Source organism: Pelophylax lessonae, assembly GCF_965119305.1.
Source record: "Pelophylax lessonae genome assembly, chromosome: 2".
Classification (NCBI taxonomy): Eukaryota; Metazoa; Chordata; class Amphibia; order Anura; family Ranidae; genus Pelophylax; species Pelophylax lessonae.
In genome coordinates this window covers 410008012-410024215 of record NC_138769.1, presented here as the reverse complement: position 1 = coordinate 410024215, position 16204 = coordinate 410008012, and the positions used below count along the sequence as shown (strand labels likewise).

General features: G+C 41.6%; 1 protein-coding gene across 1 annotated transcript in view; it reads left to right on the top strand.

The window, feature by feature from the left end:
* ANKFY1 (ankyrin repeat and FYVE domain containing 1) overlaps positions 1-16204 on the top strand; it is a 116965-nt gene that overhangs the window by 12318 nt on the left and 88443 nt on the right. The window contains exon 2 of the mRNA XM_082245963.1: positions 7168-7360. Coding sequence (XP_082102089.1) covers positions 7168-7360 — 193 coding nt within the window. The remainder of the gene's footprint in view (positions 1-7167; positions 7361-16204) is intronic.

Here is a 16204-nt window from a genome sequence, read left to right as displayed (position 1 = left end):
ATATTCCTTTGCATGCCCTAGGTCCTTTGTGTGGTTAAAGTTTTTCTTCTATGAATTCTTCCCTCTAGTATGTTCAGTGTATCACTTTTGATTCTTATGTTGCTGTTGCGTTGAAAATAATATGTAACTTATTTGTCTATCCATAGAAATATTTTTTGAGGCTTTATTCACAGTCCTAGAAATGACATTTTTTTACTCTACACATTTGCAGTCAGCAAGTTACTGTTGGTAAATGTTTTTGCATGGTTGTATGATGCCTCCGACAAGGCTGAATGCACAGACCTTTGCCAGGCTCTTATACACTTTAGCGGAGGTCACCTAAACTAACAGTGCTTACAAGTGCCACACTGCTGTGAAATGGAACCAGTACAATGTATCATTTCATTGCCTAAAATCAGTGTTTCTCAACCTTTTTTCAGTCAGGGCACCCTTTAAAATTATGGACAGTCTCGAGGCACCCCATTCTAAAATGTAAAAAAATATTTGCATAGCTTTACATAATGCAGCAACATCCACATGTAGGACCCCCAACTTTACATGGGATTTATTCTTCCAAAGCAAATACACTTTTGCACACTGGTACTGACTACTATTCCAATGTTTCTCTTTTCCCTCAATTTCTCTCTATCAGTCCGCTAATGTCACCCCAGTGCTGAGAGAGAGGGTTCATAATGAAAACCCGTGGCTTGGTGTAATAAAAGGCAGGCTTGATCCATCTGTTGGCTTGTATACAATTTTTGATCAAATTTTGGACATTTTGCCTGCTGAAAAAGGCTGGCCTAAATCACATGAGGCTTCTGGTTTGTGCCCACATCTGCAGTAAAGCAGTTGTTTTCCAGTATTCAATGGATCTGATATGGAACATATCTGTATAATGTACATTTCCATGCTAGATATATTGGTGGATGTAACTGGTGTGGGGGATATGTAAGGCTTGGCATCCCTGCTTTCTTTCTGAAGGAATAGTGAATGATCTACTTGTTCTAGATGTACAGCTCTGTGTAGCAGCTTTTTGTACTTGCTGCAAAGTGCACCCATGTTAAAGGAATGCAAGACTTTGAGAAAGAAGATAACTCAGCATTTCATATATTGGGAGGACAGAACCTGCCCTAGTGGAGCCAAGCAGAAGAACTGACATTTCATTTATGAATGTATTTAAAGCCCATCTTTCGGAATTTAAAGAAATGACCTCTTGTAGTAGAGCCCCTTTACACCTCAAGGATTAAAGTGGGTGTAAACTGTTTTTTAAATTTAGATAACCTTTTTCCATCTGTTCTGTGCAGTGGTATTGCAGAGAGTATCCTCGATACCTCCTCCTCTGGGGGCACCCGCTGCTGCGCGTTCGGCTCCTCCTCTTCTCTGTGTGCCCCATAGGAAGCCGCTTCCCAGGTGAGTGCACCTGTGCGCTCACTCGCAAGCCGGGCTGTGTGCATCTATAGACTCACACAGCCCAGCCTGTCCCCGTCCCCTGCTCCCTCCTGGCAGGATTTAAGTGACAGTAGCAGGAGCCACTGGTTCCCACTGCTACCTCCATGTCTTGTGAGGAAAGCTCCACTGCAAATGGGCACAATGCTGGATTGAAATACAATGCAGGTAAGTATTTAGGAAGGTAAGAGGAACATGCAACAGCTGGGAATTTTTTATTTTTTACCTTAATGCAGGTAGTGTATTAAGAGAAATAATGTATTGCTTTTAGAACCACCGTAAATGCTCATTCTGTGTAGGAGACAGATAAAGAGGCTCTATCACCTAACCTTATACCCTGCTGCGGCTGGCTGCAGTACTCTCCTCTTCTTCCTAAAAAGCGGTCTGTGGGCAGAGACTCTCCTGTCCTCATGTATGATACAGGTACCTTCAATTGATTGTAAATGCTCTTTAAAAAAAAATAAACAGGTTTATACTTACCTCCTCTGTGCAATCAAATTGCACAGAGTGGTCCCGATTCTCCTATTCTTAGGTCCCCAGCTGGCACTCCTGGCTCGTTCTCCCTGGCAAGTGCCCCCATAGAAAGTAATTTACTATAGAGGCACTCATGCAGGCTCGCTCTTGAGCCTCGCTCCCAAGTGTTGTACCCTCCTCACCCACATCCTGTGACTAGACAGTGAAAGGAGAAGCAACACCCTGAAATGGAATTGCATAGAGCAGCTGCAAACCTCCTCTTCTTGGGTCCCCCTCCGGCATTCTGATAAGAGCAGAGCACTGGATCAAATGAGGGCTCAGGTAAGTAAAAGGGGGTGGGGGGAATCTGATGCCTAAACATTTTTTAACTTAATGTTACTTAATGCAATAAGGTAAAAAATGTTTAGGCTTTAGGACCACTTTAAAAGAGATGTTTTTTTTAGATTCATACAGTTCGATTCTGCCCGAGAACCGAGCAACCTAACACCGCTGATCGCTTGGTTCTCAGGGCTCCCCGAGCAGAGAGCTGGCGACTGTCAGTCAGCTCTCTGCTCTGCCACAAGTCTCCCCGCCACGCTCAGTGGAGCACTGGGCTGTGCAGGGGGTGGAAGCGGCCGGCTCAGGCTCTCAGCGGCTTGCTGAGCCGCGTGACAGTGCAGGCATTTGGGCAGGTCTCGACTCCTAGACTAGCTCTGTAACAGCCTCTGTCTGCTGTCCCGCTGTCTGCTGAAAACGTGTCACAGGAGTGCAGAAAGAACTGCACTCCAGTGATCCACAGGAGAAGTACAGCCTAATAGGTTTTTGCTGTACTTCTCCTTTACGATTAGGCTTCAAGTACACGGGAGGTTTGAAAACCTCTTCTGAACGCTGGAACATGACAGCTAGTAACCGAGGGGTAAAAACGTCAGTTTTCCCACTTTTACATGCTGCATTTAGCAGCGTTTACGAGCATTTGCGTTTTAGAAGCTTTTTTTTTTTTTCTCTCTCTCTCTCTCATTGAAAACGCTTATAAAAGCAAATTACCGCATTTAGACGCATGTACGCGCTGTTGCAAGCATTTGGCGTTTCAGATGCTACTAAACTAACGTCCTGAATGCTATTTTTTGCTTTCAGAAAAATGCTTCTAACCTCAACTGCTTCTAAACTACTATAAACACCTGAGTGTACATTTCCCCCTAAGATAACATTGAGTAGCGTTCAGGGGCTGCTGAAAAAACGCCCAAATGCTCATAGAAGTCAGTTTACATGAGGCCTTAGAGAGCTGCATTCATTTGTGCCTTTTATATATATGCCTGGATTTCAGCTTCATATTTAGGCACTCTGGTACGTTCCTATATGAGGGCCATTTGGATAGTCCTTTATTTTATGTACATTCAGTATCTAAGCCAGGAAAATAATACCTAACATCTAGAAACATTTTCCCTGTACTATACAGAGTAATTATCAGAAGATTAGGACTAGAGGTAATTTAAGCTAATTGTAGTCAGCGTGGTTTCTAAGCGTGGTTACTATCTAATGTGGTTATTGCATAGCAAGAGCAGCGACTTTGTCAGGGTACAAATAATATGGGACTGGTAAGTTATAAACTTTGGTTAGCATGGACTTTAATATTTTAGTAAACTACTCAATGTATAGTTAGGATTCACGCAGTTGTGTTGTGCATATGTGTTAGTCTGCTTTATACCACAGGTTGCGTTCGAACAAGTCAGTGTTGATTTTGGCAGCAAATTTCAATTTAGTTTTAGTCTTAGGACTAAAACGGCATTTTAGTTTTAGTCCCATTTTAGTCTTCTGCAAGTGTTTTAGTTTTAGTCGTATTTAGTCGACTAAAACTCCAGTACATTTTAGTTGTCTAAAACATCCTACATTTTAGTCGACTAAAACTCATTTAATTCATCTATAATCGAATGGGTGTAGTTCAATTGTAATTTGTAATGCATTATTTAAGCATTTCTCTACAATTTCCAAACTCATTATATACTACTGCTGGTCCTGGAGTGAAAAATCGAATATGTTATTATTTATGGTATTAAGCTTTGAGCATGCACCAGTGTTAATTTTGGCAGCATTTCAATTTAGTTTTAGTTATAGTCTTATGACTAAAATGCCATTTTAGTTTGTCGTATTTTAGTCATCTGAATTGTTTTAGTTTTAGTCGTATTTTAGTCGACTAAAATTGTGTTCATTTAGTCGACGAAAACGTTTTAGTCGACGAAATTAACACTGGAACAAGTGCATGTAATATTTTTGTAACTTAGCACACCACAATGCATGTTAGTTTGTTTCCATTAGTTGCAGTGCACTGCAATGCACATGCATTTATAAGCTCTATTGGGGAGTCTTTCAGAGTAAATGAAAGGCATTACAGCTCATCATTGCACATAATTCACATTTTCATTTGGTACAGGAAAATGCATGTTACCTCATTACGGCCATAACTCCAGCTTTGCTACTACTTTAAATAGTTTGTTTGGGCCAAGCTGGATATACAAACTATTTCCTTTACAAATACTTGTGGTCGCTGTCAGCTCTGTGTAACTTGATGCAGCATGAGCTACATAGAGTGCTGTGTTCCAGCAGCAGCATGGAGACTTTCTGTTCCACTCCCAGGAACAAAATGGAGTTGGACTAAGGCTCAGCCATTCCCCAGAAGCTTTGTATTTTTTTGAATGAATGCATTGCTTCCCCTAATTGACTAAAGTGGAGATCATGATGTCATCCAGCCTCTTCCCCTCAGCCAATCAGAAGAAGCCTTGTATTCATTTATAAAATACAAAGCTTCCTGTGAATGGCTCAGCTGCACTCAGCCTGACTCAGTTTTATTCCAGAAGCGGAACAGGAAGTCACCGTCCCACTGTCGGGACACAGCGTTGTATACTGTATGTAGCGGATGTTAGACAGTTATACAGCACCGACCACAACCCCATGTATTAATATAGGGAATAGTTTGTTTGGGCCAGCTTGGCCCTAACAAACTCTTTAAAGGAGTTGTAAAGTCAGAAGGTTTTTTTATCTTAATCCATTCTATGCATTAAGATAAAAAACCTTCCCTGTGCAGCAGCTCCCATAATACCTACCTGAGCCCCATCTCTCTCCAGCGATGTCCACGAGTCCCTTAGCTATCGGGGACTCTCCCTCCTGATTGGCTGAGACACAGCCGCGGCGCCATTGGTTCCCGCAGCTGTCAATTAGCCAATCGGGAGAGAGAGGGGGCTGGGCCGAGCGGCAGCTCCGTGTCTGAACGGACACACAGAGCTGCAGCTCAGCTTGGGTACCCCCATAGCAATCTGCTTGCTGTGGGGGGCACTCGACAGGAGGGAAGGGCTAAGAGCAGCGACAAGGGACCCAAGAAGAGGAGGATCCGGGCGCCCCTGTGCAAAACCAACTGCACAGAGCAGGTAAGTATAATATGTTTGTTATTTTAAAAAAACAAAACTTTACAATCACTTTAAACCATGGGTGTCCAACCTTTTGGCTTCTCTGGGCCACATTGAGTGTAGAGAAATTTTCTTGGGCAGCATATAAAATATATACTATAGTTAAGGTATATAAGTAATAAAACGCCGACCCCCCCCCCCCATGCTGCTGCGCCCCCCCCCAGCCTTAATTTAACACAACTAGTGGATGATCCCCTCCGAGGCAGCCTCTGTGGCCGTGCCCCCGACTCGACTTCCTTCCTCCCCAGCAAAAAAAAAAAATTGTCAGGGGGCAGTGGGCCGCATTGCCTGCGGTTTCCGGGCCGCAGGTTGGACATACCTGCTTTAAAGCTGAAGTTAGGATTTCAGCAGACCTAAATTGTAACTGCAGCAAAAAAAAAAAAAAAAAAGGTTGTGATGTGTCTGTTGTGCTTTTTAACCATAGACCTATTTATACATCTATCTGATCCTATCCAAAGTAGGTGCGTCTCACAGCTGCATAGCTGTGGTTTGTATGTATTTATCATGTATTCATAACCATATTTGTTTTACACTGCTGTCTGTGTCTCTCTCTCTCTTTCCTAGGCCTATTGTGCCAGATGGTTATATGACAACCTGCAGTGTTGCATAGAAATACATTTAGGGCCCATTCTGACATGTGTTAAGGTAGCTGGTCATTGCGAGTGGGCTGCCACCCAACACAGTAGATGACAAAAGGTGCATTACACTCTTCTAATAGTGTTAAACACCACAGAGCATGGTATATGTGTTGTGGTACATGCAGGGCGGTGGGCTGTATTGCACAAAATGTTGGGGTGCCATTCACATTGAATGGCCCTGCGGCCCACAGTAATAAGAGCAGATAGGTTGCATGCATTGTGGCTATGCGCGTTAATGCAACGCACAAGTGTGAATAGCCCATTATGATTTTTTTTATGCACAACTGAATGAAAGCAGTGTCCTTCTCTGCACAGGGTTCTGTTGTAATCCCATCCATATGATATTTATATGTATTGATAAATAAGTGCTTTATATTCAGGGCGCTGTGAATTTTTGCTATTTAAATTGATTTTATATGCCACGAGTTTGTGGTCACATTTCATCTACTCTTACATATTCTTGACATAGCGGAACTTGTTAGATAAAGCCAAAAGTGAAGATATTGTTTTTACCTTTTTATAAACAACCAAGATTTATCCATTCATTTTTATTATCACGTCTAATGATTAGCACTTTTGCCTTGTATCACTGAGGTCCCCAGTTCAAATCACAGTCAGGACACTATCAGCATGGAGTTTGCATGTTCTCCCTGTGCCTGCGTGGGTTTCCTCCGGATACTCTGCTTTCCTGCCACACTGCAAAGACATATTGGTAGGGCAATTGGCTCCTGTCTAATGTGCTCTTAGTATGTTTGTACAAATTGCTAGTGCACATGTATTATCACATTCTGTACCCTGGTTGTGAGCCTATGGGGAGCGTTTAGAAAAGGACTTGCAACCTACCCCATGAAAGAAAAAGAAAAATGCCCAGAAAATTCTATGGAAAAGGCTCTTGTACATATCAGACATGGTCTCCAGAGTGCTGGCCCATAGAATAACTGGGAGCCAGATATTACTGATCAGATACCACACGCATAAATTCCCACGGGTATTTACCTTTTTTTTTTTTTTTTTTTTCCTTTTATATATTACAATTTAATGCAGTTCCAGTAAAAATAAATGTTTTTTTTACCAGAAAGTAGGATTGATAGCGCAGATTTGATCTGATCAGTGAATGAACTTCTTACAGGACCAAGTCTTGTTGGAAGGTCTTGCTTAGTTTCTATATTCTCACATTGACATTTCTCTTGCAGAGGAAGTGGGTAAACTGCAGAAGCACTTGACGCTTCTGCGTCAGGAATATGTGAAGATGCAGCAGAAACTGGCGGAGACGGAAAAGAAATGCACCCTTCTGGCTGCCCAGGCCAACAAGGAGGTCTCCAATGATTCGTTCATCAGCCGGCTTCTATCAATCGTTGCTCAGCTCTTCATGCAGGAACAGTACAGGTAGGATGTGGTCCTTTTGGCATTGAAAGCTGTTTGTTCCCTTTTTTTATATATAAGCTTAATCTTGCTTGCACAGACTTGTTACATTAATGCTTATGCCTTATGAATTGTAAGGCAAACGTAAAACATTTAAATATTAACAACCCTATATTAAATGGGTAATGTGGAAATAGCAGCCAGTTACAGAATATGTTTTACTCAAGTAATGGATTCATCTAAAATGTGACAAAGATTGCTAGCCTACACCATAATGCATTTGAAGGGTGATAGCCCCTTGGAAACATAATTCTACTTGTATTATATACTCTGAGCAGTTTAATGCATGTCCCGGCTATGTACTTCCCAGTTGGGGCATGGCCTTCCTTGGTTCTGTTTATCCCAGCACCCCATTCTCACAATTCTACAGCTCTTTTATGGCACCTTGTGCTATTACCTATTCATTATATGTCAGTGTTCTCTTTTTGTAACCTTATTTTTTGTGCTCGCAGTCAATAACTTGGATTTCTTGCCTAATCCTGCCTGCTCCTCACTGGAGATTCTATTGGTCAGTGAGGTAGCCTTTCATAGTGATGGTCCAGTAGAAATTTGCAGAGGTGGGAGGTGGCAAGATTTGACACTACCTGGAATAGTCTGAGCTTTGCCTATCAGAATATCCCAGTTTAAGCCAAACATGCAGGCTTTTGGAAGCTGCTACAGGTATGTGAGGGCACCTCCTAGGTGTCTAATTTTCATACTTGTGGCAGTCCACCCTGCTGGCCAAGTCTCTTTAATATCCGGGCTTCAGCAAGACTCCGTATTTTCACACTAACCAGCCTGAGTAATAAATCAAGAGATTAGAGTCCCTGATTAAAGCTGACCAATGTGAGTATACATATACATATTTCATACATGTTAATTGGCTCCTGTCTAAATTGGCCCTAATACGTGTATTTATGAATGTGAGTAAAGCCTCGTACACACGATCAGATTATCGGACAAATTTTCTTTAGCTTTTTGTTGCATGCTAGTCTCATATAGAAAGTGAAGAGGTTACGTTCATACGACAGAATTCAACTTCAGAAGTGATGTCACGTTTTGAATTGTTTTGTATGTATTATTTAGTTTCCGAGCATGCCTAGTCTTGCTCTTAAAACTGTACTAATTAAACGAAAATCGGACGTTGAGTTTACGTCTGATAAAAATTTTATAGCCTGCACATCCAGTTTTTGTCGTCCAAAAGTTCGTAATCGGCCATCGAAAGCACTATACTAACGATCCGAAAATCGGCAGATCGTTCGTCGGACGAAATTTTATTTTTAATTTTCTTATCTTGTATAAGGGCCTTTAGGGACCTTATATTGTAATCTCCTGGAGGGACTGATATGAATGTACAATATGTAAAGTTCTGCATGTATTGACTGCGCTATATAAGTACCGGTAGTAGTGTCCAGTACGGGAATTAAAAAGGTCACCTAATAATCTGAAACCAATTTTTCCACTTTAGGGATTTCAAATGGCTGCTAATTTGTCCAGAACTGCCCAATCTAGCCAATTCAGTCTCCAGTGTTTTTATATCTGTAGGATAGGGCTGGGCGATTTTGCCTAAAAAAAAAAAATCTTCGATTTTTAAAGAAAAATTCGAGTTTCGATTCGATTTTCAATTTTTTTTCCAATGCACTTAAAAAATGACTTCAGACATCAGATATAGTGTCAAAAGTGCAACTTTATTGCTATTTTAACTCCTCAAGAGTTAAAATGCGTAGAATCCCAAAACAATAGACTACTAGACCTTAGACAGTAAAAGAAGACGCGGGGGCGTCGCGCTGAGCGGGGATGGAGGAGAGCTCACTGTGTTGAGGGAGGACTGAGGAAGGAGAAGCGCTGTATATGTGTGTCTGACTCTGACGGACCACCGCCGCGCCTGGATGTTGTGACGTCAGCTGCGGGCGTTGCGTCTGTACAGGGGCTGCGCTGTGATAGGTACAGTCCAGAGAACGAGTCCACAGTAACCGGCCACCTTTTTTAGTTTGACTTTGAAACTATTTATTTTTTTTTTCAAAAATTTTAGTTTTTTCTACAATAGTTTTTTTCTGCCTTGTGCAGCCAGCCCCGGGCCCCGCGTAACTACACACACCCTGGGCCTGGGCTCCAGCCAGCTCCTAGTCTGCCGCACAGGAACCGAACTCCCCAGTAACGTTTAGTTTAGTTTAGTTTGAAACGTTTTTTTTTTTTTAAACTCGTTTTTTTTTTTTTTTTTTTTCTAGTAAAAAGTATTTTATTTTTGTCAAGGGCAAGCTAAACATCACGGCCAATACTACTTCACCATTTAATTCATAATTTCAATTGGCACTTGTGTGAGTAAATAAGAAAAGAAAAAGTATGACTTTTCTGGTGGACATTGCTCAGAAAGTTGGTCACAACTGGTCATCCCTTATGAATCTGTTGCCTTCTGAATGTTTCCCATAATAAATGTAACGGCATTTCCCTGCAAACTCGAGTTTTTTGTACAATACTGTTTTCTGCCTTGTGCAGCCACCGAACTCCCCACCGCCGCGCCTGAATGTGACGTCAGCTGCGGGGCGGGCGGTGCGTCTGTACAGGCCGGGGCTGCGGCGCGCTGTGATAGGTACAGTCTCCCCGGCCTGGATGTGACGTCAGCTGCCGAGAGAGGAAGCGGGCGGTGCGCCTTTACCGCCCGCCCCGCAGCTGACGTCACATCCAGGCGCGGCGGTGGGGAGTTCAGTGGCTGCACAAGGGAGAAAAAAATATTGTACAAAAAACTCGAGTTTAAAAAAAAAAAAAAACGTTTCAAACTAAAAAATCGATTAAATCGATTTATCGCCCAGCCCTACTGTAGGATCTGTTATGCTGGATACACACTATACAATTGTCTTTACATTTTCTCCTTTTAGATGTACCAAAATTAAATATGAGGTCAAACCTAAACACTTTCAATTTGTATGCAATCAGGCAGGCACGTGCACTACATAGAAAAGGTAAATCTGAAGGAAATCAAACAACAAAAGTTGTATAGTGTGTATCCAGCTTTAGAATGAAGATTTAATGTTTGTTCAAATATGTGGAAATATTTCTACACTGTGGTGCACTTTTTCACTAGTCTGCAGTACAATGTGACTCAGAAAACATTCCTGTGTAATCTGCTATGTCACAATAAATATGAATCTCCTTATAGCTGCACCCACGTCTTGTGCAAGAACCAGTGTGCTCTCATTTCCATTCATCACCTTATCAGACATTAATGCAGGCAAGCAAAATGGATATTTACCGAACAGGCAAACCACAAAATAAAATACCAGTAGGGGTTGTGTTTTGGCTGCTGAAAGTTTTGTAGTTTGTTCAGCTTAATCTGAGATTTACACAGCTTTGCATAGTCAGTTTGGTGACTCACTTTTCTCTGTAGCATGATCACCTCCCTGACCCCAGGCTGCAGTACATGGAAATACAAGAGGGTAATATAAAATAACATTCAGGTACTTATACTAGCCATTCATGGTGTTTTATTGAGTACTTCCATGCATTAATTGGATATAGTTTTGCACATATAGCTGACTGTGTGTAAATGATTAATAATTACCAGACCCGGCCTACTACAGCCTGCAGTGTCTGATAACAACAGTATACAACATTCACTTACACATAGAATGCATTGCCAGATGTAGATCAAGTTCATTGAGGGTACAGAAACTTTAATATACAGTGCCTTGAAAAAGTATTCACACCCCTTGAAATTTTCCACATTTTGTCACGTTACAACCAAAAAACGTAAATGTATTTTATTGGGATTTTATGTGATAGACCAACACCAAGTGGCACATAATTGTAAGGGCTCTTTCACACGGGCGTTCCGTATGTCCGTTTTTCATCCCATCCGTTCATCCCATCCGTTTGCGGATGAAAAACGGACATAATGTATCTCTATGTAAATACAGATGTCATCGGATGATCATCCTCTGACATCCGTTTTTTGTCAGTTCAGTTCAGTTCAGTTTTTTTGAACGGAGGAGAACCCTATTTTTTCTTCCTTTCAAAAAACGGAACTGAAGCAAAAACGGATGTCAGTGGTGTCATCCGCAGACATCCGTATTTACATAGACATGCATTATGTCTGTTTTTCATCCGCAAACGGATGGGATGAAAAACGGAACGCCCGTGTGAAAGAGCCCTAATGTGGAAGGAATATGATAAATATTTTTTTTTTTTTTTTACAAATATGTGAAAAGTGTGGTGTGCATTTGTATTCAGCCCCCCTGAGTCAATACTTTGTAGAACCACCTTTCACTGCAATTACAGCTGCAAGTCTTTTTGGGTATGTCTTTACCAGCTTTACACATCTAGAGAGGGACATTTTTGCCCATTCTTTGCAAAATAGCTCAAGCTCTGTCAGATTGGATGGAGAGCGTCTGTGAATAGCAATTTTCAAGTCTTGCCACAGATTCGCAATTGGATTTAGGTCTGGACTTTGACTGGGCCATTTTAGCTCTTTCTTCTAAGATTGCAATGTATTTGGCTTCTTCCATCTTCCCATCAACTCTGACCAGCTTCCCTGTCCCTGCTGAAGAAAAGCATCCCCACAACAATATTTCACAGTGGGGATGGTGTGTTCAGGGTGATGTGTAATGTTAGTTTTCCGCCACACATAGCGTTTTGCTTTTAGGCCAATTTGGTCTCATCTGACCAGAGCACCTTCTTCCAGATGTTTGCTGTGTTCCCCACATGGCTTCTCGCAAACTGCAAAAGGGACTTATGTTGGCATTCTTTCACCAATGGCTTTCTTCTTGCCACTCTTCCATAAAGGCCAGATTTGTTGAGTGCACGACTAATAGTTGTACTGTGGACAGATTCTCCTTGAAATGTTCAAAATTTGGGATATTTTTTATAACCTAACCTTGCTCTAAACTTTCCACAGTTTATCCCTGACCTGTTTGGTGTGTTCCTTGGCCTTCATGATGCTGTTTGTTCACAAAGGTTCTCTAACAATCCTCTGAGGGCTTCACAGAACAGTTGTATTTATAGTGAGAGTAAATTACACACTGGTGGACTCTATTTACTAATTAGGTGACTTCTGAAGGGAATTGGTTCAACTAGATTTTAGTTAGGAGTAAATACAAATGCATACCACACTTTTCAGATATTTATTTGTAAAGAATTCTGAAAATCCTTTATTATTTTCCTTTCACTTCACAATTATGTGCCACTTTGTGTTGGCCTATCACATAAAATCCCCCCAAAAAAAAACATTTACGTCTTTTGTTTGTAACAGCATGACAAAATGTGAAAAATTTCAAGGGGTATGAATACTTTTTCAAGGTACTGTATCTTTATAAAGCTCTTTAAGAACCTGTTTTTTTTTTTTTTCCTAAATATTTAAAAGTTTTTTTTTTTTTTTTGTTGCTACAGTAGAAAGTTCATACGTTTTTTTGAAGTATGTATGAAGGAACATATTTTTTTTTTTTTTTTGGTGCAACTGAAGTAAAACTGTAAAAACAAACGGGAAAATATACATATGCTTAGTCACACTAGTACGACTCCAAAGTTGCATGATATCTAGTGTGACTTTGGTGCTACTGTTTACTCTCTGGCACTCAATTCTCATAAAAGTAGTGCAGGGACCTTTTCAAAGTCGCTGCGACTTTAAATCGCATATATTTGAATGGTTGCAATAAAATCAGTAGGCTGCGACTTGCCATGTGACTGTGTCCAAAGTCACATGACAAGTCGCACAAGTGTAAACAACACTTGGGCCTCGTTTACACTTCTGGCAAGGGGGCAGTAAAAATAGGAATTTAATTTGCATTTTTACAGCCGCTAAATGCCCTCCATAACCTATCATGGCGGCTTGACAGGGGTGGTACACAGGTCACATTAGGTGGACAGTACTGCTTCCAAATGCAACCCATTCAAGAAAATGAGGCTGCGAAAACACTGCCCTACAACCATATGCAATGTTGCAGCCTTTCAAGGTTAAAACAAATATCCTGGAGGCGGCATATCACCTCCGAGCTGCCTTTCAAATGCCTCTGAAAGGTAATAGTGATCCACAATGGAGCTCTTTTCAGTGGAGTGGTAATGACAGCCACTAGTGTAAATGAGCCTTTAAGAAATGTTTTTTGTGTGTATATGTACTGTGATAGGAAGTCAGGTAAATCTGTGGGTGTTGTCACAGACGGGAGATACATTTCTGCCTTGTTTAGACAATTCACCAATTACTTTCAGGTGTCGGCTGCGGAGGTAGCCAGAAAGGTTTAAGGACGTTGGAAAGCTTCAGCTATTCAGAATGAGGCAATTGAGGCCTCTATAAGTTATTCTGAGGATGACTACTGATTGCTGCATCCTAAGGGCTCTTTCACACGGCCGCTCCGCTTGTCCGCAAATCATCCTATTTTTTTGCGGATGATTTGCGGATATAATGTAAGTGAATGGCACTGCGGATGTCAGCGGAATACCATCCGCTGACATCCGATTTTCCTCCTTTCAGTTCTGCTCCGTTTTTTGGAACGGAACAGAACCCTATTTTTTCATCCGTGTAAAAAACGGAAAGGAAGGAAAATCGGATGTCAGCGGTGTCATCCGCTGACATCCGCAATGCCATATACTTACATTATGTCCGCATATCATCCGCAAACGGATGGGATGATATGCGGGCACACACAAATGTCATCCGCTCCGTGAAAAAAAAAAAAAAGTCCCGCAGCGGACTAAAGCAGCGGAGCGGCCGTGTGAAAGAGCCCTAAGGCTTTGTGCGTTAAGGAGAGCAGTGAGCTGAGAGACTACCGAAGGTGAGGTGGTGTGGACTTTTTCTGTGTGAAAAGAAAAACAAATAGACTATTGGTTTACTGCTGTATGACCAGCAGTGTCTGCCCAGCAGTAGGTTGGGACAGACACCATAGGTAGGTTCCTGTGTTGTGAAGGTAGACGCCCCAAGTGGCCAGGGTTTATTTTATGTTTGTTTGATTTATGCTGTTTGGATGCTTGCACTTGTTCCAGCAAATTGGAAGAATAAACCATAGACCGTTGTTTTTAACCACTCCTCGGCTGTCTCTCTGTGTAGCGAACCCACCCAGGGGGTCACCCACACCCGCTACCGAGCCAACCCCTTACAGTACGTACGGTGTATATATATGTGTGTGTGTGTATATTATAGTCCGCTTTCAATTTGCCTGGGAATGTCGCACAGCAAAATCTAAACTTCCTTGAGGGGGTCTGAGATGAAGACTAAACACTGTAATAAAGGAGCCACCCAATATTTTTTTATGGACAGTAGTTTCTTACACAGAATGTCAAGCACAGGCAATTTCCATACAGATTTCAGCAAGGGAGTACATTTTTTTTTTATGGATCTGATGACAGCTCTATTATGTGTCCATGCGTATAGCAGCATTTACCTTCTTAAAGGCCGTGTTCACCTTTTGGAATATGGTACATGTTCCACCCATATTCAGGGTGCAATATATAACATGTCCAGCTCCTGCCGCCTCTCCCCCCGATCCCCCCCTTTAGTGTGACAACTAGCAGGGTATCTTCTCCCTGCACCCGCTTTCACTGCCGGGCAGGATTTAGCACATATAATTTATTTACAGTACTTACCCTCAGCTACCGTGGCTGACAGCATGTAGTCCTGAATGAACTAGTTCATTCACAAACCTGGCTTGTCTGCAGAAGCCTGATATTGCACCACTGATCACGAAATTCAGGAAAAAATAATAAATGCACATTTTTTTATTGCAAAAGAATGTGCATTTCCTATATTTTGTTAAAAGGTGAACTTCATCTTTAATCAATAGTGGCTTTCAGCTAAAAATGCCAAAATTCTGAGTTCGAGATCAGTATTACATCTTTACACTTGTAAATGTCTACCTGTGTTCTATTGGAGCTGGAGGAGTGGATGAAGCATTATATGCTAAGCGCTGTACGGACAAATGCACATAAATGCAAGTAGTTTACGGGCCATTTCATGCCAGCTTCTGGCAGCAAGATCCAGTGTAAATATATGAGTATTTTAATTATCCCCCTGTACATGAGTCCTCAATTCCCTATCTACAAATGTATGTTTAGAAATTGGGCAGTTAAAGTAAGCTGATTTGAAAGTAAGCTTACTTGGTAAATGACTCACAAAGTGAGAGCAGGAGGTGATCAGGGAAGATACACAAAGGACCCGGAAGCAGCTAATCAAGTACAATCTATGCTTGATTAACTGTAGAGGAGACATTGAGGCTCCTATAGACCCCAGTGTCTCCATAAAGAGAACCTGTCACCTTCCCAGTGCTATCACATAAGGGGCTTGTTAGCCCCCTTGTGATGGCAATTAATTTAATTGAAGAAAAAAATGTTATAAAAAATAAAATTAACATTTTTAAAGCACCCACTACACCAGTTTTTCTCAACCTTTTCAACACAGAGGAACCCTTGAAAAAAACGTTTCAGTCTCAGGGAACCCCTGCTAAAGATTACTATATCTACAACTCATGATAGATTAGTGTGATGAATCCTTCTTACACTTGTGGCTATTGGGAAGAAATACCCCCTTACAGATAGCAGGAGAGATCAGTGGTGTAAGTGGGAACCTATCGGAAACTGTTCCTCTCTCAAGGAACCCCTAGCGGAACCCTAGGGTTCAATGGAACCCTGGTTGGGAAACCATGCCCTACACAAACCAGGGAAAGCATATGTTTGCAAACATAAATTGTGCCACTCGTGGGGTATCACTGAACGTCCGAACAATAATTCGAATTCAAAGTTAACTCTAAATTGAAAATCTGTAAAGGCTTTTAAAGCGTTGCCTATGGACAGTTTTGGGTACCATAGTTTTTGCGATTTCACCAGCATGTGTAATTTTAAGGCTCGACA